This window comes from Acaromyces ingoldii (assembly GCF_003144295.1).
Source record: "Acaromyces ingoldii strain MCA 4198 unplaced genomic scaffold FA10scaffold_3, whole genome shotgun sequence".
Lineage (NCBI taxonomy): Eukaryota > Fungi > Basidiomycota > Exobasidiomycetes > Exobasidiales > Cryptobasidiaceae > Acaromyces > Acaromyces ingoldii.
In genome coordinates, this window is record NW_020290249.1 from 572,632 (window position 1) to 592,249 (window position 19,618).

At 57.1% G+C, this 19,618-nt stretch overlaps 10 protein-coding genes across 10 annotated transcripts; 4 read left to right on the top strand and 6 right to left on the bottom strand.

The window, feature by feature from the left end:
* The first annotated feature begins 103 nt into the window (after positions 1-103).
* Positions 104-1,299, top strand: FA10DRAFT_266521 (hypothetical protein). Its single transcript, XM_025521526.1, has 6 exons — positions 104-120; positions 192-534; positions 609-713; positions 766-837; positions 894-978; positions 1,042-1,299. Exons 2-6 carry the CDS (start codon positions 350-352, stop codon positions 1,180-1,182), a joined length of 588 nt encoding a protein of 195 aa, XP_025377197.1. The 5' UTR covers positions 104-120; positions 192-349; the 3' UTR covers positions 1,183-1,299.
* Positions 1,230-5,672, bottom strand: FA10DRAFT_266522 (hypothetical protein). Its single transcript, XM_025521527.1, has one exon. The coding sequence runs from the start codon at positions 5,611-5,613 to the stop codon at positions 1,282-1,284; it is 4,332 nt and encodes a 1,443-aa protein (XP_025377198.1). The 5' UTR covers positions 5,614-5,672; the 3' UTR covers positions 1,230-1,281.
* Positions 5,673-5,766: 94 nt separating this feature from the next.
* FA10DRAFT_266523 (DNA-directed RNA polymerases I) lies at positions 5,767-6,605 on the bottom strand. The gene is made up of 3 exons (XM_025521528.1): positions 6,481-6,605; positions 6,205-6,417; positions 5,767-6,063 (listed from the first exon to the last, which is right to left on the bottom strand). The coding sequence occupies exons 1-3, from the start codon at positions 6,513-6,515 to the stop codon at positions 5,901-5,903; spliced, it is 411 nt and encodes a 136-aa protein (XP_025377199.1). The 5' UTR covers positions 6,516-6,605; the 3' UTR covers positions 5,767-5,900.
* A 153-nt stretch (positions 6,606-6,758) lies between these two features.
* On the top strand, positions 6,759-10,969 carry FA10DRAFT_266524 (putative DNA-dependent RNA polymerase II RPB140). The gene is made up of 5 exons (XM_025521529.1): positions 6,759-6,927; positions 6,990-7,309; positions 7,370-7,624; positions 7,685-10,620; positions 10,678-10,969. The coding sequence occupies exons 1-5, from the start codon at positions 6,921-6,923 to the stop codon at positions 10,874-10,876; spliced, it is 3,717 nt and encodes a 1,238-aa protein (XP_025377200.1). The 5' UTR covers positions 6,759-6,920; the 3' UTR covers positions 10,877-10,969.
* Positions 10,970-11,109: 140 nt separating this feature from the next.
* Positions 11,110-11,854, bottom strand: FA10DRAFT_301294 (putative ribosomal protein S28B; the record flags this gene model as incomplete). Its single annotated transcript, XM_025524964.1, has 4 exons — positions 11,110-11,213; positions 11,275-11,432; positions 11,745-11,758; positions 11,827-11,854. The coding sequence occupies 4 exons, from the start codon at positions 11,852-11,854 to the stop codon at positions 11,201-11,203; spliced, it is 213 nt and encodes a 70-aa protein (XP_025377201.1). The 3' UTR covers positions 11,110-11,200.
* A 202-nt stretch (positions 11,855-12,056) lies between these two features.
* Positions 12,057-15,692, bottom strand: FA10DRAFT_301295 (putative endocytosis protein end4). The gene is made up of 6 exons (XM_025524965.1): positions 15,578-15,692; positions 15,393-15,520; positions 15,198-15,340; positions 15,054-15,129; positions 14,856-14,994; positions 12,057-14,806 (listed from the first exon to the last, which is right to left on the bottom strand). Coding segments are annotated over exons 1-6 (3,156 nt in total). The 5' UTR covers positions 15,580-15,692; the 3' UTR covers positions 12,057-12,138.
* Positions 15,693-15,849: 157 nt separating this feature from the next.
* FA10DRAFT_301296 (hypothetical protein) lies at positions 15,850-17,307 on the top strand. Its single transcript, XM_025524966.1, has 3 exons — positions 15,850-15,990; positions 16,053-16,725; positions 16,791-17,307. The coding sequence occupies exons 1-3, from the start codon at positions 15,909-15,911 to the stop codon at positions 17,215-17,217; spliced, it is 1,182 nt and encodes a 393-aa protein (XP_025377203.1). The 5' UTR covers positions 15,850-15,908; the 3' UTR covers positions 17,218-17,307.
* On the bottom strand, positions 17,228-18,541 carry FA10DRAFT_266527 (hypothetical protein). Its single transcript, XM_025521530.1, has 2 exons — positions 17,957-18,541; positions 17,228-17,901 (listed from the first exon to the last, which is right to left on the bottom strand). The coding sequence occupies exons 1-2, from the start codon at positions 18,182-18,184 to the stop codon at positions 17,299-17,301; spliced, it is 831 nt and encodes a 276-aa protein (XP_025377204.1). The 5' UTR covers positions 18,185-18,541; the 3' UTR covers positions 17,228-17,298.
* Positions 18,302-19,126, top strand: FA10DRAFT_266528 (hypothetical protein). Its single transcript, XM_025521531.1, has 2 exons — positions 18,302-18,597; positions 18,663-19,126. Exon 2 carries the CDS (start codon positions 18,731-18,733, stop codon positions 19,076-19,078), a length of 348 nt encoding a protein of 115 aa, XP_025377205.1. The 5' UTR covers positions 18,302-18,597; positions 18,663-18,730; the 3' UTR covers positions 19,079-19,126.
* On the bottom strand, positions 18,667-19,531 carry FA10DRAFT_266529 (putative NADH-ubiquinone oxidoreductase 12 kDa subunit). Its single transcript, XM_025521532.1, has 3 exons — positions 19,459-19,531; positions 19,231-19,400; positions 18,667-19,173 (listed from the first exon to the last, which is right to left on the bottom strand). The coding sequence occupies exons 1-3, from the start codon at positions 19,490-19,492 to the stop codon at positions 19,141-19,143; spliced, it is 237 nt and encodes a 78-aa protein (XP_025377206.1). The 5' UTR covers positions 19,493-19,531; the 3' UTR covers positions 18,667-19,140.
* Between the last annotated feature and the right edge of the window lie 87 nt (positions 19,532-19,618).

Sequence of the window (19,618 nt, forward strand, 5' to 3'; positions counted from 1 at the left end):
AAAGCTGGCGCAAGCACGATGAGGTTCAAGGCGCTCGTCTTAGCGACGGTTGCGGCAGCTCTGGTGCCGCAGATTGCCCACTTTGTCAAGGGCGAGAGCCTCATCGATAAAGTCCTGGGCGTGAGTTCTTTCCGTGTACAGGCCGACAAGCATCGTGCACTGGCACAAGAGGCTGACTGTCTCTCATGCAGAAACTGGCACCAGAAGAACTTCAGGCGCCGTCCTGTCTGATGCCACTCCAAGGCGGCATTGAAGCCATCGAGGAGAAGTTGACGGCTGCAACACGAGACAATGATGAGAACTTCATTGTGCTTGTGTGAGTCTGTGTAGAACCGTCTGATGAGAGTCGATGCCCCTGATACCAGGATTCAGCACCGCATCGTCGGACCGATCGTCGCAACCTGCCAAATACAGGTTTTACGAAGCCGCAAAAGCGGCCTGTAGCGAAGAAGACCGGGTGGCATCTCGATGGAATTGGGCGCATCTCGACTTCGAAGAGGAACCAGGAATGATCTGGCGATGGTGGATCTGGAAGTGGGTAAAAAGTGCCCCGTGCGCAGGAGCGGTGCAAGTGAAAGGAGAGACTGATCTTTGTCGCCGGAGCGCAGAGTGCCCATCATCGTGTTTGTCAACCGCTCCTCATCTTCTTCGAGGCCGTACGATGTGCGATTCTGGAAGATTGCCTGGCAGATGCCCAAGTCAGAGCAGATTGTGTACGTCAGGCGGCTGTCTGTTGTCTCGATACATGCTGACGGCCAGGAACAGCTCGGTGATAGATGGCTCCCGATGGCGCCTCATCACGCCGTGGGAAGGGTCCCTGGCACCTGGAGGTCCGCTGTGAGTGTGCTTCGATCCTTTAGGATAGCCCGAAGTTCATCGCAAAATCCCTCCAGAGAGTCTGTGCCGCTCCTTCTTTCTCAGGGCTTCTCCGTGGTCTACGAGATTCTCGACCCCATGCCGTCGTGGCTTCTCACACTTGTGGGTGCCTCAAGTGGAGCTCTCCAAGCAAGCAAGAGCCATGCGGCTGATCTCTCTTCACAGCTCAGCATGGGTGTGGGCTTCGTCTTGATCGGTTTTCTGCATTCCGGCAATTCAGCACAGACGCCGGCCAGGCGATCTGCGGCCCCGCCGAGCCAAAGGAGCGGGCGTCCAAGACAGAAGAAGCCTTCATCGTCCACTTAAGCCCGTCAGTCTGGATTGTGAATACCACTGTATCACGCGGCTTGCTTGTGTGTGCGTATGGGAGTTGTGCTCTTGCACCAAAGAGGATCTATAATACATTTAAATGGCCACCATCGTTGGTAATCTCTCCTTGAGCGCCTCTACTCTCGATCGTATTCTCTCGCGCACCTGCTTCTGGGCCAAGAGCTGGTTCTCTGGGAGTTTGGCGCTCGGCTGCCATCTTCTCCTGTACTTCTGCTGCTCAGGTTGAGGCTGGCTTGCGTCCTTCTCGAGACTGACGCCTGGAAGCAGCACGACGCGGGGCGACGAGGTGGAGTCGAGCAGCTGGCGGTAGAGGACCTTTGTCTCGAGCACGGCCGAGGCAAAGCTCTTGGCCTCCTCGTCCTTTCGACTGACCGGCACACCAGACTCCTTTTTGGGCTCCTCTGACTGCTCTCGCACCCTCGTTGGTCGAGACTGCAAGAGGGGCAACGCATCCATCCTCTTCAGCAGGTCACCGCTCTTGAGGTACGAGTTCTCCCTTCTCAGATGGTTAAGACAGCCTCGCAGGCTCTCGACCTGGTCCAAGAGGAACGAAGTCTCGAGGCTTGATGAGCCCATGAAGCTGTTCCCTGTAACTCCGATGCCGCCTGCGCTCGCCCCGCGCTCCATCTCTGCCGATCCCTTGGTGCCCTCGCCTCCTGCCTGAGCAGGCGCAGACCTGAGCTGCTGTGCCAGGCCGTCGTTTGTCCTCTGCATCTCCTCGAGCTCCTTTTGCAGTGCCTCGTTGCCCTCTTGGTATGCCTTGGCCTGTCGCTGCATCTCGCTCAGGCTGCTCTTGACGTCGTTCATCTGCAGCGATTCCTCCTTGCTCTTTTCCAGCTGCCGCTGCAGCCGCTCGACTTTGATGGCGCCCTCCTGCAGCGCCTCGTCGCGCGCCTTGATCTGCCGGTACAGGTCCTTGGCGTCTTCATTGAGCTTGGCAATCTGCCGTTCTGCCTCGACGTTGTGCGCAATGTCGGCCTTGATCTGCTCGACTCGCAGCAGCCAGGGCGAGGAGCCGGTGATCTTGACGACATTCTCCTGCTCCGTGGCAGCGGCCAGCAGCTCTAGTATCGTCTGACTCAGGCGGCCTGTCGACTGCAGCGGGCTGGACCAGAGCTTGACATCGACCTTGCCGAGTCCCTCGCGGGAAGCCTCGGTGATGTATTCGATGACCTTGGCCATGCTCAATGGCGTCTTCGAGGTCCGAACGAGGGCCGTATATGCGCCCAACGACTGGGCAAGCTGGGCGGCAAAGCTCACGAGCTGGCTACTTAGCTGGCCAAGTCCGGGGAGCGAAAGGATGGCGTGCATCTCGACGGCTTCGTCGTTGGCATAGAGGCTCGCCAGTCTTCGGAGCAGCTTTCTGGCAGGCACCTTGGCCGCTCGGACATTGTCGATGAGCGTTTGCAGCGGCTCGAAGACGTCGTCTTCCACCGACTTGCCACCGAGCTCCCACTCAATCTCCTCGTCGTTGTAGAGAGAAGCGACACTCTGCTTTGCAAAGCCCAGCGCAGCAGCCAGCGTATCGAGGTCGTGGTCGAAGAGAGTGGCTGAGCCAATCTCCTTTGCCGCCAGATCCCAATCCTCTTCGCCCGTCATGCAACCGCTGCTTCCCAATGCAAAGCTGAACTCCTCGAAGCTCTTGACGAAGCGGCGGAACTCCCTGCCGCACTCATCCTCCTTGACCTCTTCCCGACGAAGGCCCTCGATGAAGCCATCGATGCGCTTCTCAATCGATGCCAGCTCGCGGTACATTCTGCCTGCCTTGAGGAACGTCTCGACGGGTGCATACTGGACCACGGCGGCAATCTGCCTCGATGATGCGGCAAAGTGGGCGAGCGAGTGGCGCATCTGGCAGATACCGATGAGCGACTCTGGCACGACAGAGGCCAGTGAGCCCGCAATGTCGTGATTGCCCTCGACGATCGTCTTGATCAAGTCGGCCTTGTGGGCCATGCGGCGGAAGAAGAGGAGGCTGGCAACCGCGTCAGCGTCTGCTTCGAAAAAGGCCGGAGGAAGGTAGGGACGGATCATGTCTAGGTTGCTCAGGGCTTGCGAAGCATCGAGCTTGCCCAGCTCCAAGTCGATCGTCTTGGCCTGTGACTTTAGATTGGAAGACTGCAGTTTCATGTTGAGGTTGAGCATTGCCTGGCTCTGGCTCGCCAGATCCTTGCCGTCGCCAACAGCCTCCCGCGCCTCGGCCTGTTCGCTCCGAAGCTGCTCCAAGTCCGTTTGCAGATTGAGCACCAGCTCTCGGAATTGGGCAAACGTCGATTCGTAGTCGGCCACATTGGCTTGCAGCGATTCGTGGCGGGCCTTGTGTTCCCTCAGCTGCATGTCTTTGAGATCCACTTCCTCCTGGAGCTGCTTTTCCGTCTCGACGTGCGTCTCTTCGAGCTCGTCGTTGAGCTCCTTGAGGGCCTCCAGATCCTCAATCATGACTTGCATCTCCTCGATCCTCTCGCCGAGCATCAGATTCTTGTCCGTCAGCTGCTCGAGCATCTCTTCAGCTCCGAGAGCGTCGTCGAGCTGGATCTTGAGATCTTCGAGGAGCGCATCCGACGTCTCCAAGCGCCCACACACCGACTCATACGACTGCTGCAGGTCTGACAGCGAGTTGAGCTCCTTCTCCAGCTCAGCGATCCTGCGCTTCTGATCGCCTTCGCTCTCCGTCGTCAGGTCGCGCAGACGAATGAGAGCATCCTTGAGGCGCTCGTTTTGCTTCTCGAGCTGGAGGTAGCCCGGCGAAGACTTGTCAGCCTCGTTGCTTCCGCCGTGCTCGTAGAGGGCATTCTCCTCGCGCAGCACCTCGACTTCGATCTGCAGCTCCTCTGCCTTCTCTTTCTCTGCTTCCAGATCCACCATGGCCGCCTCGGCCTTTTCCTCGGCCATCTCCTTGTCGAGCAGCGCCATCTCGGCCTGGTCCTGCGCCTCGGCCAGCTGCCTCTCGAGCTCCTCCCTCTGCGTTGTCCAGTCCTTTTCCAGCTTGCGCAAGTCGCGCAGGTCGTTCTGCAACTCTGCCTGCCGCTCCGTCAGCTTGGGCTTGACGGCGAGGAATTGGTCGGCCTCGTTCTTGACGAGTTCCATCTCGCGCATCTTCTCCCGGTCCTCTTCGCGCTTCTTTTCCGCGATGCGCAGCTTGGCACGCAGCTCCTCGACCTCCCTCTGCAGCTCGGCAGCGGCAGCAGCCCTCGCGGCTTGCGTCCCGCCGGTGGAAGACGAGGCCGTAGCGCCGGGACCCGATGAGAGAGACATGTGGTCTCTCTCCTTGAGAAGCCTCTTGCGGAGCGAGGGCGAGTCGAGCACGTCGACCTCTTCGTCTCTTTCCGAGTCGGACGACGAGGGCGGCAAGAGCCGGCTTGGATCGTCGTCGTCGATGCTCATGGCCAGCAGGTCCTCTTCGTCGTCGTCATCGTCATTGGTGACACGTCGTGTGGTCTGCTGCGCCGATGCCCTGGAATGCGACGGCACTGCCCTGGTGGTCGCAGTCGCTGGCGTCCTCGACGGTAGAGGAGTAGCAGCAGCAGCGGCGGCACCACTGCGAGCAGGCGTCATTGACGGCCTCGAGTGGGCCACTGGGCGGAGACCAGCGCGCGCCGTGGCCGTGTCGGGCGCCTTGCCGGGAACCATGGCTCGCGCAGACCGAATCGATGTTGCTGTCCCTGGGGTCCTGGCCGGCATTCTCGATGCCGTCGTTGCAGATCCCGCTGTCGCCGAAGCCGGTGTTGGACGGGCGCGGGAAGCAGCGGCGGGTGTCCTGGGCGTGGCCGTAGCAGCTGCGTTGCGGGCCAGCGAGCTCGAGGTTCGAGGCGTAGCAGCAGTCGTGGGACGCGACGAACCAGAGGCGGCCGAAGAGGCAGCAGATGGGGCGCGGCTGATGCTTGGCCTCGCGGCAGAGCCAAAAGTGGTGCTGGCGGGGCGGGACGACGCTGGCGTCGCCATTCCCTTGGTCGGCGACAGGCGTCGAGCCGCAGCCGCAGATGCCGCAGAGGGAGGAGGCATCGCAGAAGTTCGCGGTCTATTGACAGTGCCAGGAGTACGTCCGATGGCCGACATTCTGCCTTTGATCGGGCTGGCAGTCGAGGGTCTGGATGAGGCAGACGTCGCGACCGAGCGAGGCTTCACCACCTCCTCTTCCTCTGCCTCCGCCTGCTCCTCTTCCTCCTCTTCCTCATCGAGCACGTTAACCTGGCTCGTTCGCACAAAGAGGCCGTGTCCGCCGTTGGCTGTAAAATAACGCTTGCCCTGGACAACGCCATCGTGCTTGCCGTTGGGCTCGTCGAGGGCGATGCCGACCCAGACGCCTGGCGAAAAGGACGTCTGGCCGACAAAGAGGATCTCGCCCCGGCCGTACGTGCCCACATCGCAGCGCGTGTGAAGACGCAGCGGCGCTCCGCCAGACGCCATCCTTGGTTGGGAATATAGTCAAGACGCCCCAGTCGGTGGTGGGATAGGGAAGGGGGAGGAGATAGAGAGGGAGGAGGCTAAGGAGACGCGCGCGTGCCATTTCGTGTTGGTCTTGCGCAGGCCCGCGCCCGTACACAAGCCTTCTCTCAGTGATCACGGATATTGAACATGACGATTAAGGACCTTGACTTGAGCTTTTGTACAGTTAACAAAACAGGAGTGATGGGAGAAGTGGAAAGTGCAGGGATGAACGAAGTCTAAAGAAGCAGCTTGGGGGTGTAGGCAAACTAATCGTTGGTGATGAGCTCAGAAACCTTCCAAAGCTCAAATGATCCGTCAGGCAGCGTCCTTCGCACGATCAGGGGGATCTTCTTGGCCGCCAATTCCTTCATGGCAATTGCCAGCGGGTCCGTCTCGCCATCGACGGGCACCAGGACGGGGGCATTCATGCTGGTGTGTCTCAAAAGGTCAGCATTCGTGTCCCGACTTTCGATTGTCCCATGACATCGAATCCATAGCCTTCCTCCTTGGCGCCACAGTTAGAGACACCAAGGGACCAGCGCTGGATTTGGAGACGAAGGAGCAACCCACCTGATCTGAAGTGCCCTCGTCCCCAGGATTCTCGCCCGTTCGTACTTGGTCATGTACGGCGTCGTGATCTTCTCCGTGTTCGGCGTCTCGGCCGTCAATCCAGTCGGATCGTTGCCGTCGACAATACCGTTGGCCTCTCCCATGTCGTCCTGGCCCATCACATCGGCATCCGGATCATACTGCTCATCGCCATCGATGCCCTCGTCGTAGTACCTGGAGAGACAAGGCTTCAGACCCACGCCTGCGTGGTGCGAAAGTCAGACATCAGCTACTTACTCGACGGGGTCGGCAGCATCCTCGTGGTCAGACATGGTGGGACGTAGCTCTAATGTGTGCGCTTGTCGCTAAAGACGACCGGAAAGAAGAAGAGAAGAAGAAAAGGAAGTCGGGGAAGAGAGGCAATGACGAGCAGGAAAAAAAATAAAAAAATAAAAAAATGAGAAAATGCTTTCGTCCGCGTGCGCGTCGCCCAGCGCTGCTGACGGGTTTTCGTCGCAACTTCGCTTCTTTCTTGGTCGCGAGACTTCCCCTCACCACCATCAGTCTGCCAGGGTCCGATTGCCACCACGTCCCTCTTCTGTCCTTAAACAAGACGTCGACATCGTTCTGATAAGTCGTCGACTGGGCTGGCTGAGGTCACGGTGGTGTTGAGGAGCCAGTCGCTCGGCGTGGTTGGTCACCGGCTCAGCGCTTGATTCAGGCTCCGCTTGCTCATCATGACAGGTGTGCATCCATCCTTCCTCTCGCGATGCTGCCTTTGGAAGCTGACTGATCGCCTCTGCTAGACGTCTACGATGCGTACATGAGCGACACGCTCAAGGGTGTTGGAGCAGAAAAGTACATCGATGAAGAGGGCTACGAGACCTTTGGTGGTGGTCTCAATGGCTACTCGCAGGGCTACGGGGACGAAGAGGAGGGCGAGATCACTCAGCAGGGATGCTGGGAGATTATCAATGCCTTTTTTGCAGAAAACGGATTGGTGCAGCAGCAGTTGTCGAGCTTCAACGAATTCGTAACAAATACGGTCCAGGAGCTCGTTGAGGAGGTTAAGAGCTTGACGCTGGAGCAGAGCAGTCAGCACACGGGTCTGGAGGGCGACATTGCGGTATGTGCCCTGCTACTTTTTATGCCTTTCCTCCCTCGGAGCTCACGTCTTTTGTAACAGCGGCGATATGAGATCGAGTTTGGGCAGATTTACCTTTCCAAGCCATCTGTGACGGAATCCGACGGCCAGTCGATGCCGTTGATGCCACAGGAGGCCAGACTTCGCAATCTTACTTACTCGGCGCCGCTCTATCTCGATGTCACGCAGCGGAGACTTATCGAGAGCGACGAGTACGATCCAGCGACCGGAGATAAGCTTTGGAAGGATGAGGACGAAAACAATGTCATTGAGGAGCAAAAGGTCTTCATTGGAAAGGTGAGCAACTGTCTTGTGCGAGGAAAATCAAATGTCGAGCTTACAGAGTGCGTCCTGCAGGTCCCAATCATGCTACAGTCCGACTTCTGCTATCTCAAAGACCTGGATGAGAGCAAACTTTACGAGCTCAACGAGTGCCCTCTTGACTCCGGCGGCTACTTTGTTATCAATGGTTCGGAAAAGGTACTGATCGCTCAGGAGCGAATGGCGGCGAACCACGTCTACGTCTTTTCCAAGGCTCCTCCGGCACCTGTCACATATCTGGCAGAAATTCGAAGTGCCGTGGAAAAGGGAGGCAAGACGATCAGCACGATGCAGATCAAGCTCTTTTCGCGGCAAAAAGAAAAGGCGGTCAACAATGTCATCCGAGCCACGCTCCCTTACATTCGATCCGACATTCCCATCGTCATTGTCTTCCGTGCACTGGGCATTGTTCCGGATCGCGAGGTGCTGCAACATATCTGCTACGACTTCAACGACAACGCTATGCTCGAGATGCTCAAGCCGTGTATCGAGGAGGCCTTTGTCGTCCAGGACCGCGACTTTGCGCTAGACTTCATTGGTCGTCGTGGTTCCCAGACTGGCCTGTCGAGAGCGAAGCGGCACCAGTACGCGCAAGACATCTTGCAAAAGGAAATGTTGCCCCACGTCTCGACAGCCGAAGGTTCTAACACCCGCAAGGCTTACTTCTTTGGCTACATGATCCACCGCCTTTTGCTGGCCGCTCTCGAACGTCGGGAAATCGACGACCGAGACCACTTCGGAAAGAAGCGATTGGATTTGGCAGGCCCCTTGCTCTCCGGCCTCTTCCGCATGCTCTTCCGTAAAATGACGCGCGACATTTACCGCCATCTGCAACGTTGCGTGGAAGAGAGTCGCGAATTTACGCTGCAGGCAGCTGTCAAGTCCAGCACCATCACAAACGGTCTCAAATACTCGCTGGCCACGGGCAATTGGGGCGACCAGAAGAAGTTCACAACTGTCAAGGCTGGTGTGTCACAGGTCTTGAACAGATACACTTTCGCTTCGACGCTCTCGCACTTGCGCCGCTGCAACACGCCCATTGGTCGAGATGGCAAGATTGCTAAGCCTCGACAGCTGCACAACACGCATTGGGGCATGGTCTGCCCCGCTGAGACGCCCGAAGGACAGGCTTGTGGCCTGGTCAAGAACTTGAGTCTGATGTCGACCATTTCGGTCGGGTCTCCCAGCGCGCCCATTGTCGAATTCCTCGAAGAATACGGCCTCGACAACCTGGTGGACATCCAAGTGGCCGATGCAAAGACGACCAAAGTCTTCGTCAATGGCGTCTGGATGGGCACCTGCGAACAACCTTCGGGCCTCGTCGAGACGCTGCGAGACTTGCGAAGACGAGACGATATCTCTATCGAGGTCAGCGTTGTGCACGACATTCGAGAGAAGGAATTGAGACTGTACACCGACGCTGGACGAGTTCAGCGGCCTCTCTTCATTGTCGACCCTGACGACAAGACGCTTCTGGTCAAACCTCGTCACGTCGAATGGCTCCAGAACACTGAAAAGCCCGACGGGACGCCATTCACCTGGAGCCAGCTGGTGCGCGAGGGTGTCATTGAACTGCTCGACGCCGAGGAGGAGGAGACGGTCATGATCTGCATGAGCCCTCAAGATTTGGAGAACTCAAGAGCCTACAACGAGAATCCAGACCTTGTCAAGGGGCGATCCGGCGATCCCTCTGCGCGCCTCGTTTCGATTCAGACGTACATGCACAACACTTGGACCCATTGCGAGATCCACCCGTCGCAAATTCTCGGAGTCTGTGCCAGCATTGTTCCCTTCCCGGACCGGAATCAGTCTCCCCGTAACACCTACCAGAGTGCCATGGGCAAGCAGGCGATGGGCATCTACTTGACAAACTATCAAATGCGGATGGACACCATGGCCAACATTCTCATGTATCCGCAAAAGCCGTTGGCTACGACACATTCGATGCAGTACCTCAAATTCAGGGAGCTGCCAGCCGGCCAAAACGCCATCGTGGCTATTCTTTGCTACTCCGGCTACAACCAGGAAGACTCCGTGATCATGAGCCAATCGGCCATCGATCGAGGTCTCTTCCGGTCGCTCTACTATCGTACCTACATGGACATGGAGAAGAAAACGGGCATGGTTCTGCTCGAAGAGTTTGAAAAGCCCTCCAGAGAAACGGCGATTCGACTCAAGCATGGCACATATGACAAGATCGATGCCGACGGCTTCTGTGCCCCCGGAACCCGCGTCTCAGGCGAGGACATCATCATCGGAAAGACGACCCCGCTACCTCCAGACAGTGAGGAACTTGGTCTTCGAAGCAAGCTGCACACAAAGCGCGACGTCAGTACCCCGCTCAAGTCGACAGAGAATGGCATCGTCGATCAGGTCCTCGTGTCCACGAATGCAGAGGGCCACAAGTTCGTCAAGGTCCGCGTTCGTTCGACGCGTGTGCCTCAGACTGGTGACAAATTTGCTTCGCGTCACGGTCAAAAGGGCACAATTGGCATCACTTATAGACAGGAGGACATGCCTTTTACACGGGAAGGCGTGACGCCGGATATCATCATCAATCCTCACGCCATCCCCTCGCGAATGACAATCGGTCACTTGGTCGAATGCCTGCTGTCCAAGGTCGGCGCCTTGTCGGGCCAAGAGGGCGATGCAACACCCTTCACCGATCTCACAGTCGATGCGGTCAGCCATCAGCTCAGGGCGTATGGCTACCAGTCTCGCGGTCTCGAAGTCATGTACAATGGCCATACGGGGCGCAAGCTCATGGCCCAAGTCTACCTCGGCCCGACCTACTACCAACGCCTCAAGCACATGGTGGACGATAAGATCCATTCACGGGCACGAGGACCAGTCCAAATTCTCACACGGCAGCCCGTCGAAGGACGAAGTCGTGACGGTGGACTGCGTTTCGGCGAAATGGAACGCGACTGCATGATTTCGCATGGCATGGCCGCGTTCCTGAAGGAGAGAATGTGAGTCCTTTTCGGTCATTTTTGCCCTTGTCTTGACTAACAAGAGAGACATTTCAGGTACGACGCTTCGGACGCCTATCAGCTTCACGTCTGCGACACTTGCGGCCTGACGGCCATTGCCAATCTGAAGCGCAACACCTTCGAATGCCGTTCGTGCAAGAGCAGGACGGGCATCTCCAAAATCTTCATCCCCTATGCAGCTAAGCTCCTCTTCCAGGAACTCATGAGCATGGGTGTCGCCACCCGTCTCTTTTAGCCCCTTGTAACACTATTCTTGTCTCAGGTCTCTCTCGAGGAAAAAAGGCCGTCCTCATCACCAACCCCATTTGCAATCAGGAGAATCTCTCATCTTGCTCTGTATGACGTTGAACTCTTTTCGATTGCTCTAAGAGAGGCGAGCATGGCGTTTTGTACATGAAGAGCGAGGCCCTGTGCCCGTTGCTTCCTGCTCAAGGTAGGATGCGCGAGGTTGGTTTTGAATGATGAGGAACCATACGTGATGGAAGATGGATGACGACCGATCGTGAGAGTGAAAATGCGAGACGGAAGAAGTAATGTGCGGGTATCGCCGTTTGAGTCCTTAACGGAGACGGCTGCAAAATATCGCCGTGAGCAAGGAGAAAAGGCAAGGTCGCACGGGACCCATCTACTCACCGAGCCTCGCGCTCCGACTCGAGGAGGGCAAGAATGTCATCCTCCTTGCAGGGGCCCTTGACGTTACGGATGATGCTCCGCGTGTTGTCGTCCATCATCTCGACGCGAACCTGGGTGACACCACCCCGCGAGCCAGTCCGGCCAAGGACTTTGACGACCTGTGCGAGAATGAGTCAGCTTCATGTTCCTGTCCCCTTTCGCCTTCTTGCAGCGCTCGATCGGTCCGTGATCTCCTCCCAGCTACCACCTCCCACTCTCCGGCCCCTCCCTCGACTAGCAAGCCATTCCTCCTCAGAACGCCAGCCATAATCCGTCCTAGAACCCTCGCTTTTTCGCCCCAACCGTCCTTGCAAACGACATCGTAGCAGTTGCCCCACAGCCTCTGCATCGCTCTTATATTTGCTCGCACACGTCGCTGTCCAGACCCTCCCCTTCCAGACCCCTCAATGCTCCACGATAAAGATACTCACTCGGGCGAGCTTGACTGTAGGTGTGACATGGCCAAAGTCAGCATCCCCATCTACTTTGCACGGTGCAGGCGGCACAACTCACCGGGCTGCTTTGCGGCGCTGGCGTCCATGTTGTTGATATGTATAGAGAGAGGTTGGTAGGAGGAAGGACTCGTTAGCTGTCGTGCAGGCTTGAAGCAGGTCTCCAACAGTCGCTCTCATGAACCCAGCTGCGGAAACACGTGAAGCGCAGCACACGTGACTTCAAGTCTTGGAACGGGTAATTTTTTATAAAGAAGGTCAATCAATCCATTCCAAAACGGTGGAGGCGACCTGCTGAGACAGTAGTAGCAGACAGTGGGGTAACGGAAGGACATGCAATAGAGAGCTACTCGAAAGGACATCCAAAAGAGAGCTACTCGACATCGTGATAGCCGGCGCGGCGCATGGCTCCGAGCGTCTGTCTGGCTTGATTGAGCTCTTTTTCGAGCTTGAGCACTTCTACCTGCTGCTCCATCTCCTTGACCTTGAAGTCGTGCGCAGGCAGTGCCGAGTAGTCAACATCGGCTTGGCTGCGCTGGAACTGCTGCTCGGTCAACGTCTTGACCTGCTTGACAAGGGCCTTGCATGCATCCGTCACAGCCTTTGCCGCCCGCTCCAGCCTGTCCTGCGTCTTGCTCATGAACTCCGACTTGACACGCGAAGCAAGAACCAGCTGGGCGGTCGCCGCGCTGACTTCGTTGGAAGCGACAATGAGCTGCTCGAGATTGTGCGTACCCGTGATGACGCCGTCGGCCGACTCGATGAGCATCGTCGTTGCAAAGGCCACAGCCCGAGCCGCGGAGATAAGGCCCTCGGTCCAGCGGTGGTTCTTTTTGTAGAATTGCTGGTTGGTACTGGTGCCCTTGCCGCGGGCCACGATCTCCTGCTGCGACTCGGTGGCCGCCTTGATGAGGCCGGCAATGGCACGGGTTATGACCAGTGACGCTTCCAGAATGGCGTCGTGGACTTGCAGGTTGACAGCACTGAATCGATCGGTGTCCTTGGGACGAGCCATGAGAGCCTGGAGGCGCTGTGTGGCCTGCTCGATGGCCTGAGCGGCACTGTTCATCTCACGTTCGACAATGTCGCCAATATCACCGTTGGCAGTGGCCAGCATGCGGTCACCAGCCTTGACCATGCCCTCAACGACGTCGCTGATAGCCTTGAAGGCGTTGTTTGCCTCCATGCTTTGCCGAGCAACGACATCGCGCCGCTGAGCAGGGGCCACACCCGCCAGGCGGTAAGACTGTAGGGAGCTGAAGAAGCGCAGCATGACGTCGCCCGAAGTGCGACCCGTAGAGACAATCTTGTCGACAGCGTCGTCGCTCTGCGCCAGGCGTGTAATGCCCTTGGTGCTGATGAGGACGTCGCTCATCGTCTGTGCCAATTGGTTAGCCTTCTTGATGACCTCGACGTGTTCGCCGCCGGCCTCCTGTGAAAGGTAGAGGCTGTAGGTGGCTGCAAATTCGTTGCCAGAGCCCACGCCCTTTTCGATCATCGACAAGACGTACTCGGGCGTGGCGTTTGTGTTGCCCGAGGCAGAGGGGTTCTCGAGCTCGTACAGAGCATCGTCGACCTTTTCGACGCACGCCTGCAAGATTGAATCGATGATGGCGTTGAGCTTCTTTGTATTGTCCAGGATCAAGGTGTCAATCTGTGCATTGACAGCTTCGTCGCTGACGCCCTGGTTCATTTGCAAATCCGACATCTGCTTGATGGTCGCATCCATACCCTCTTGCATGATTTGCATTTCTGCGTCCTTCTCATCGCGTAGCCTGGCAATCTCGGAGTCCTTTTCGTCGAGCTTGCGCATCAGCTCGTCGGATCGATCGCGCTTCCCTCGCAGCTCATCTTCGAGTTCGGAAATCTGTCGGTTGAGCGTCGACATCATGCCCGACATCTCTGTACTCTTGTTCCGCGTCGCATCTTCAGCCCTTTCGTTGGCAAACATCAGGTCCCGCTTGAGCCGGTCAAACTCTTCCTTCTGGCTGGCCTTCACCCGGTCGAGATCGAAGCGGGCACGGTCTCGCTCTCGGATCATGTCGGCCAATTCGAGGTTCTTCGCCTTGACATCGCGCTCCATTCTTTCCATCTTGTCGATGGCTTCCTGGGCGCTGCCAGCCTTGATCTGCATCTGCTTGTACTTGGCCAACATGTCCAAGTGCTCGGTTCGGAGCTGGCTATAGAGCTTGGCGAGGGCCTCGTACTTGTTTCGCCAGAGCGTCACCTGGTCCTGCAGCTGCTTCAGCAGGTCATCCTTGCTTCCTAGCTGCGCGTTGACGTTTTGTCCAATCATTGCAAGCTCGTTCTCGAGCGCTCGAACTCGATTGTCATACTGCTGAAGCATCAGCTGATCCCGCTCGTACTGGCCACGCATCGCCAGGAGTTCGCGCTCAAGTTCGGCAGCTCGTCCGCCAGCCATTTGGTCCATCTGTGCACGCATCAGGGCCTCCCTTTCCTGCCTCTCCTTCTCTTCCTGCAGCCTCTGCTGTTCCTCGAATTCTCGCTGCTGGCGCGCCGCCAGCTCGGCTTGCCTGCGCTTCTCGGCATCTTCGGCGTCCTTCAGCGCCTTTTGGCGGTCCTCGTACTCCTTGAGCATCCTCGCCTGCTCGTCAATTTCGGCTTGCGAAGGGCCCACAGGAGTCGATGGCTTGGGCGTTGTCTCTCGTCTTGCAGGCAGCTCGGGCCCATCGGGCGAGTCGAACAGGTTCGGCGGGTCATGGTTGAGCTTTGGCACGTTGATGAGCGAGGTGAGAAATTTGAGGTTGGCGCACTCGTAAAAGAATCGGCGGAGAGCATAGTGCTGGGTATTGTATCGACCTCGCAAAGGTTCGAGGGCGTCCATGGCATCTGTCCTTCTGTGCATGGCGCGAAGCATGGAGGTGAGGAACTTGTAGATGCCATAGCTCTCCTTTACCAACGGAACCAGCGAAGAGATGCGGCACTCGTTATTGGCCGAGCCTCGGAAGTGGGCAAAGACGAGCTTCTGGAACTGCTCGATCTGGTCCTGGAGGTTCATGAGGTCCATGATTGTCTCGTAGCTGCGTTTGCGTTAGTAGCGGATCGGTCAGAGTGTAGCTGAGAACTCACCCTTCATCTGGGTTGTCGATGTTCTTGAGAGAAATGTACTCTTCGTATTCGAAGAGACCGTTGAACTCTTTGTGATGTCGGTGGAAACGGAGCTTTGCCAGGATGAAGGAGACATATGCCCTGATCAGGGGAGCGTATCCTTTACAAGTCTTAAGTGAGAACATGCTTTCACACCTCGTTGCGATGTGGATGGCTCACCTCGAATGCTGTCAGAGCCAACAGTGCGTGCGCATGTTTCAAACCAGCCAATCTGAGCTTGGGCCTCCCTCAAGACCTTTTCGAGTGCAGAATGTCAGCGATGGATCCGAGTGGAACCAAAGTGGGGAAAAGCCAGACACTCACGACTTGATGGCCCTCTTGGAGGACCTTGTGAACCAGGATGAGAGCCTTGAACGTTTGGACCTCATCGCTGAGGATCGGCTGGACGCGCAGTCCGTTCCACACTGACTGCGAAGTGCGGTAGTCCCAGGTGTAGACAATGCATTCTGGGTTGGAGTGAGCACTAGAGCAGAAGAAGTTGCCGTTTCGCCTACCCACTTCGGACATGCTTCTGCTTGGGTGCTGTCTCATCTGCGCTGGTGGCCTTTTTGATGTTGAGATCAAGCTCCGACTCAGCCTTGTCTCGATTCACTGGTCGGGTGGGGAGGTGTTCTTCGAAACGAGGCCTATTGCGACTGGTGGGTCAGCAGTAGATAGAACCTACCGCCAGAGGATGTACTCACATGTTGGGATGAGCCGCCGCCCAGCTGCACGTCCTGACTTGGGTGTAAACCGGTAGTCGCTACTGGTGAGAGAGTCTCTCACTGGAGCGTGCCTCGAAAGAGATCGAGAGACGAGCTGAGCGCCAGTGGACACCTAACCCGGAGACAGTGCTCTAGAGCGGCTTGTGCGTGCCTTTTGGAAGTGTGGCGCTGCCTTGGTCCGTCCACGTGTCAATTCCATTCTTGGACGCGCCTGCTCCGAGCTCCAGATTGCATCCACGATTAGTCAGTCACAGTCATCCTCCATTTACCACATTTCTCCAGAGTCGGCGAAAGAGGCGCACGCAGGAAAATGGACGAGTCTATGCACCACCAGGAACAGGAAGCATCGGGCCAGGAGCACGAGCAGGGCAGGTCTTATGATGGAAACGGAGGTTAGCAAGCTCAAGGTGTGGATGTTGCCGAGAGTCGCCTTGCTGATCTAAGCACCAAACAGAGTCGAGCAACCATGGCAATAGCAACACTCACCCGCAACCACCCCCACCTTTCGATCCGCAAGCCATTGCCGCTCAGCTTCCCGCCAATTTCCCGCGGGGCGATGCAGCCGCGATGGATGCGGTCATGCAGCTGGCTCAGGCCGCCAGCCAGCAGCAGCACTTCAACTTTGGTCAGCATGTAGGGTCGAACAGCGAAGACAGCAGCCAGATGGAAGCAAAGAGCAAGCGAAGGCGGAGCTCGCAGTCCAGAGGCAGGGGCGGTTCGACAAGCACAGGCACAAAATCGCAAAAGAGGGACGGGGAACAAGTCGGGACGAGCGATGGGCAGGACCAGGATCAGAGCCAAGATCAAGGCCAAAATCAGAATCAGACACCTTGGTCGCCCGATTACGAGCAATTGTTGAGGCGACACCTCAACCAGGCAGAGGAGGAAGGAATGCGTGACCAGACGCAGCAGGGCGATGCTGCAGGGGGCCACGGAGAGCATGACGGGCATGAAGCTGCTGTCGCTGCTGCAGCTGCTGCCTCGGCCGCCGCCGATGCGGGTGCCGGTACCTCGCTTGACGAGACGTCCGCGCAAGCTCTTGCACGCAATGGACGAGCCTTGAGCAACACGAAACGTGCCGCCCAGAATCGTGCTGCACAACGTGCCTTTAGAGAGAGGAGGGACAAGTAAGTTCCTTTCCAGTAGGACTTGCCCTCGTTCATGCATGCTGATGAGTAGGGACTTCTATCAGATATGTCAAGGAAGTGGAAGCAAAGGCAGAGCTGCTGGAAAAGGCGCTGACCTCGGAGCGGCACTATCGAAGCCAGTACGAGGATGCACTCAAGACAATCGAGGGGCTGCGATCCGACAATCAGAGTCTGCGACTGGCCATCAATGCACTGGGTGGCAACGTACCAGCAGCCCAATCGGCCTCTGAGTCGGCACCTGAACAGCCGCAATCTCGAGAGGAAGGCGAGGAGCAACGGTGGGAACAGGTCGATCCCACCCTGGAGAGGCAAGCAGAACACGGAAACGACACAGCTCCGTCCAAGGAGCAGAGGCAGACCAATGAGGACGGGCAACTCGATGGTCTGAGGGCTGTGGCTGCTGCCGCTGCCGCTGCCGTCGTCAGCGAGGGCAACAAGGACGATCAGCAGACGCAAGAAAACGGACAGTAAACCAGAGGTGATGTTGTAAAATGCATTCTTGTACGAGTAGTTATATAGTAGCAGTAGTAGTATACAATGGAAGCACCGACTTCAATAGCGAACTCGCTGGCCCGTCAATTCTCCCGAATAGTGGCAGATGCCTTGCCGATCAAGCCAAGTTCTGAGCGCCTCTTTGCTACGCAAGCCCTTGACACCCGCTCTCTTGGCCGTGCTGGAGATCTCGTCAAAGGAAATTGGCTCAAAGAGAAGGATACGCTTGTACAAATCTGCGTCCGACGTGATGGCTCTGTGCAATTGTTGCGATAGCGTCTGGGGCACGTTGATTGGAGACGGCTCCGGCAACTCATCTTCTCCTTCGCTTCTTCGACCATTCTCTTCTTCTTCCGCTCGTCTTCCTTCGTCGTCATCAAGTTCTGCATCGTCGTCGTCGTCGTCGTCGTCGTCAGAAGTCATCTCTTCCATGAGCCGATTCGTCAAATCACCGATGTCGCCGCCCGTCACTGATCCGCTAGCTCCTACTGTAGTATCGCCCAGCGTCGAGGGATTTGACGAGGAGCAGATCGAGATCTCTGCAGGATCGTCCTGCTCAGCTGCACTTTTGCGTCTGTGAAGGGCATCCCAGACCTGGTATAGCTGTTCCTCGAGGACAGATCGACTCTTGACAGGGCGGAAGCCATATTGAGCTGCTTTGGCCTGCGAGCTGCTCAGCGTGTCCAAAAGGTCCACCGAGGTAACTAAGCGAACTCACCTGTAGATCGGGGATGGACCATGCATGATAGTCTGGTCGAAGAGGCTCTTGGGAGCTGGGTCCTGAATCTGCCGGGGAACGTGATCGTCGCTGTAGTCTCTGCTTCTTACTCTGCACCGACTGGCCCGCAGCGGAGGAATCCCGTACTTGACTGGGCCCTGCCGCCCTAGTGCTTGATTGGGAAGACGACGCCGGGGCCAGGTCGTCCAAGTCGTCCAGCAATCCCATCTTCGCCAAGGTGCAGTCAGTGCAGTTGAGAGTGTCACTTTTGGACGACGCGAAAATCGACGCGCCTCTCACACGTGTTTGGCCCATCTCCACAGATTGTCGGGCTCGATCAGCGAGTGACGTTCTCCTCCATCTGGAGATTACATCGAGCGACGAGAAGCAAAAGCCCAACGCCGGCGACAAAAGTGCAGACGTGATGAAGCAAAGAAGGGGAAAGGAGGGAGGCGCCAAGCGAGCTGCAGGGCCCAGCGTGAATGGGAAGGAACAACCGAGGCCGAGGCTGCCTCTCCATCTACTCATCCTGAAGCATACGCAAGGCATCGTCACGGCAGCGACGACGGTCGGGGTTCTTCACTATCGCAACTTCCACTCCCTCTTCTTCGTGCTCGGGTCCTTGACGACAAGCTTCAGTGGTAAGTCGCATCTGGCTCGCACTCGTATCCAGAGGATAGTGTTAATTCTCAGAATCACACCTTAGCGAAAGGCCTTAAGCTCGTCATCAAGGAACCCCGACCACCAGGATCAGTCGTCACAAAGACCCACGGGATGCCTTCGACGCACAGCTCAACCATCACGTTTATGTCTTTATACCTCGTTGGACTTCTCGTGGCGCCCTTGAGCCCGACCTCGGATCTGCTCGCCTACAGATCGCTCCTCGTTCCCCTCCTTCTCGCTTCGCCCCCTCTAATCATGTGGTCGCGTGTCAAGCTGGGCCTTCACACGCCAGAACAGTGCATGGTTGGAGCTGCGCTGGGCTTCGTCAACACTTTGCTACTCTCTCTGCTCTGGAGAGGTATCGGTAGTTGGGTGGGATTGAGAGGAGACGTAGCTCCTCGGGTCGATGAGGTGATCCAACACCTCGAGGATACCCTTCGTGGCAAACTCGATCTGTAAAGTGCTTTTGAATGCTTCGTCAAATAGATTGACTACTCCTATAAGGGCTGCTGGAAGAAGCATCAAGCCGTATCGATAACTCGGTATCCATTGACCTGGATAAAGCAATGGGTCAGCTTCCGGACATGCTAGCCACCCAAGATAAAGCATACCTTTGCGTCTTTGAGGAGCCCCATGTACCTCTGTGCCAGATCATGGCAGACCTGGTAGTGGTTGATGCCCTCTGCCTTCTGGCACTTCTGCAGCTCCTCCCGGACGATCCGCGCCTCCATCGTCCTCACCCACGATTCCCGCACCTTCTCATCGCGCTCGGCCAGCGTGGCTGTCCCATTCTTCAGCATCATGTCTCCATTAGCTCGCAAAGACAGACGAGCACTCACCCTTGAACTCTTCCGTCGTGGGGTGGGCGTTCATGTTGCCTCCTCCGGTGTTGCTGCCTTTGTTGGACGCTGACGTTGGACTGGAGATGGGAGGCATGACGCGCTCGCCGTCTCTCGGCCGGAACCGCCCGCCACGTTTTTGGGAAATCTGGCTGAGCCT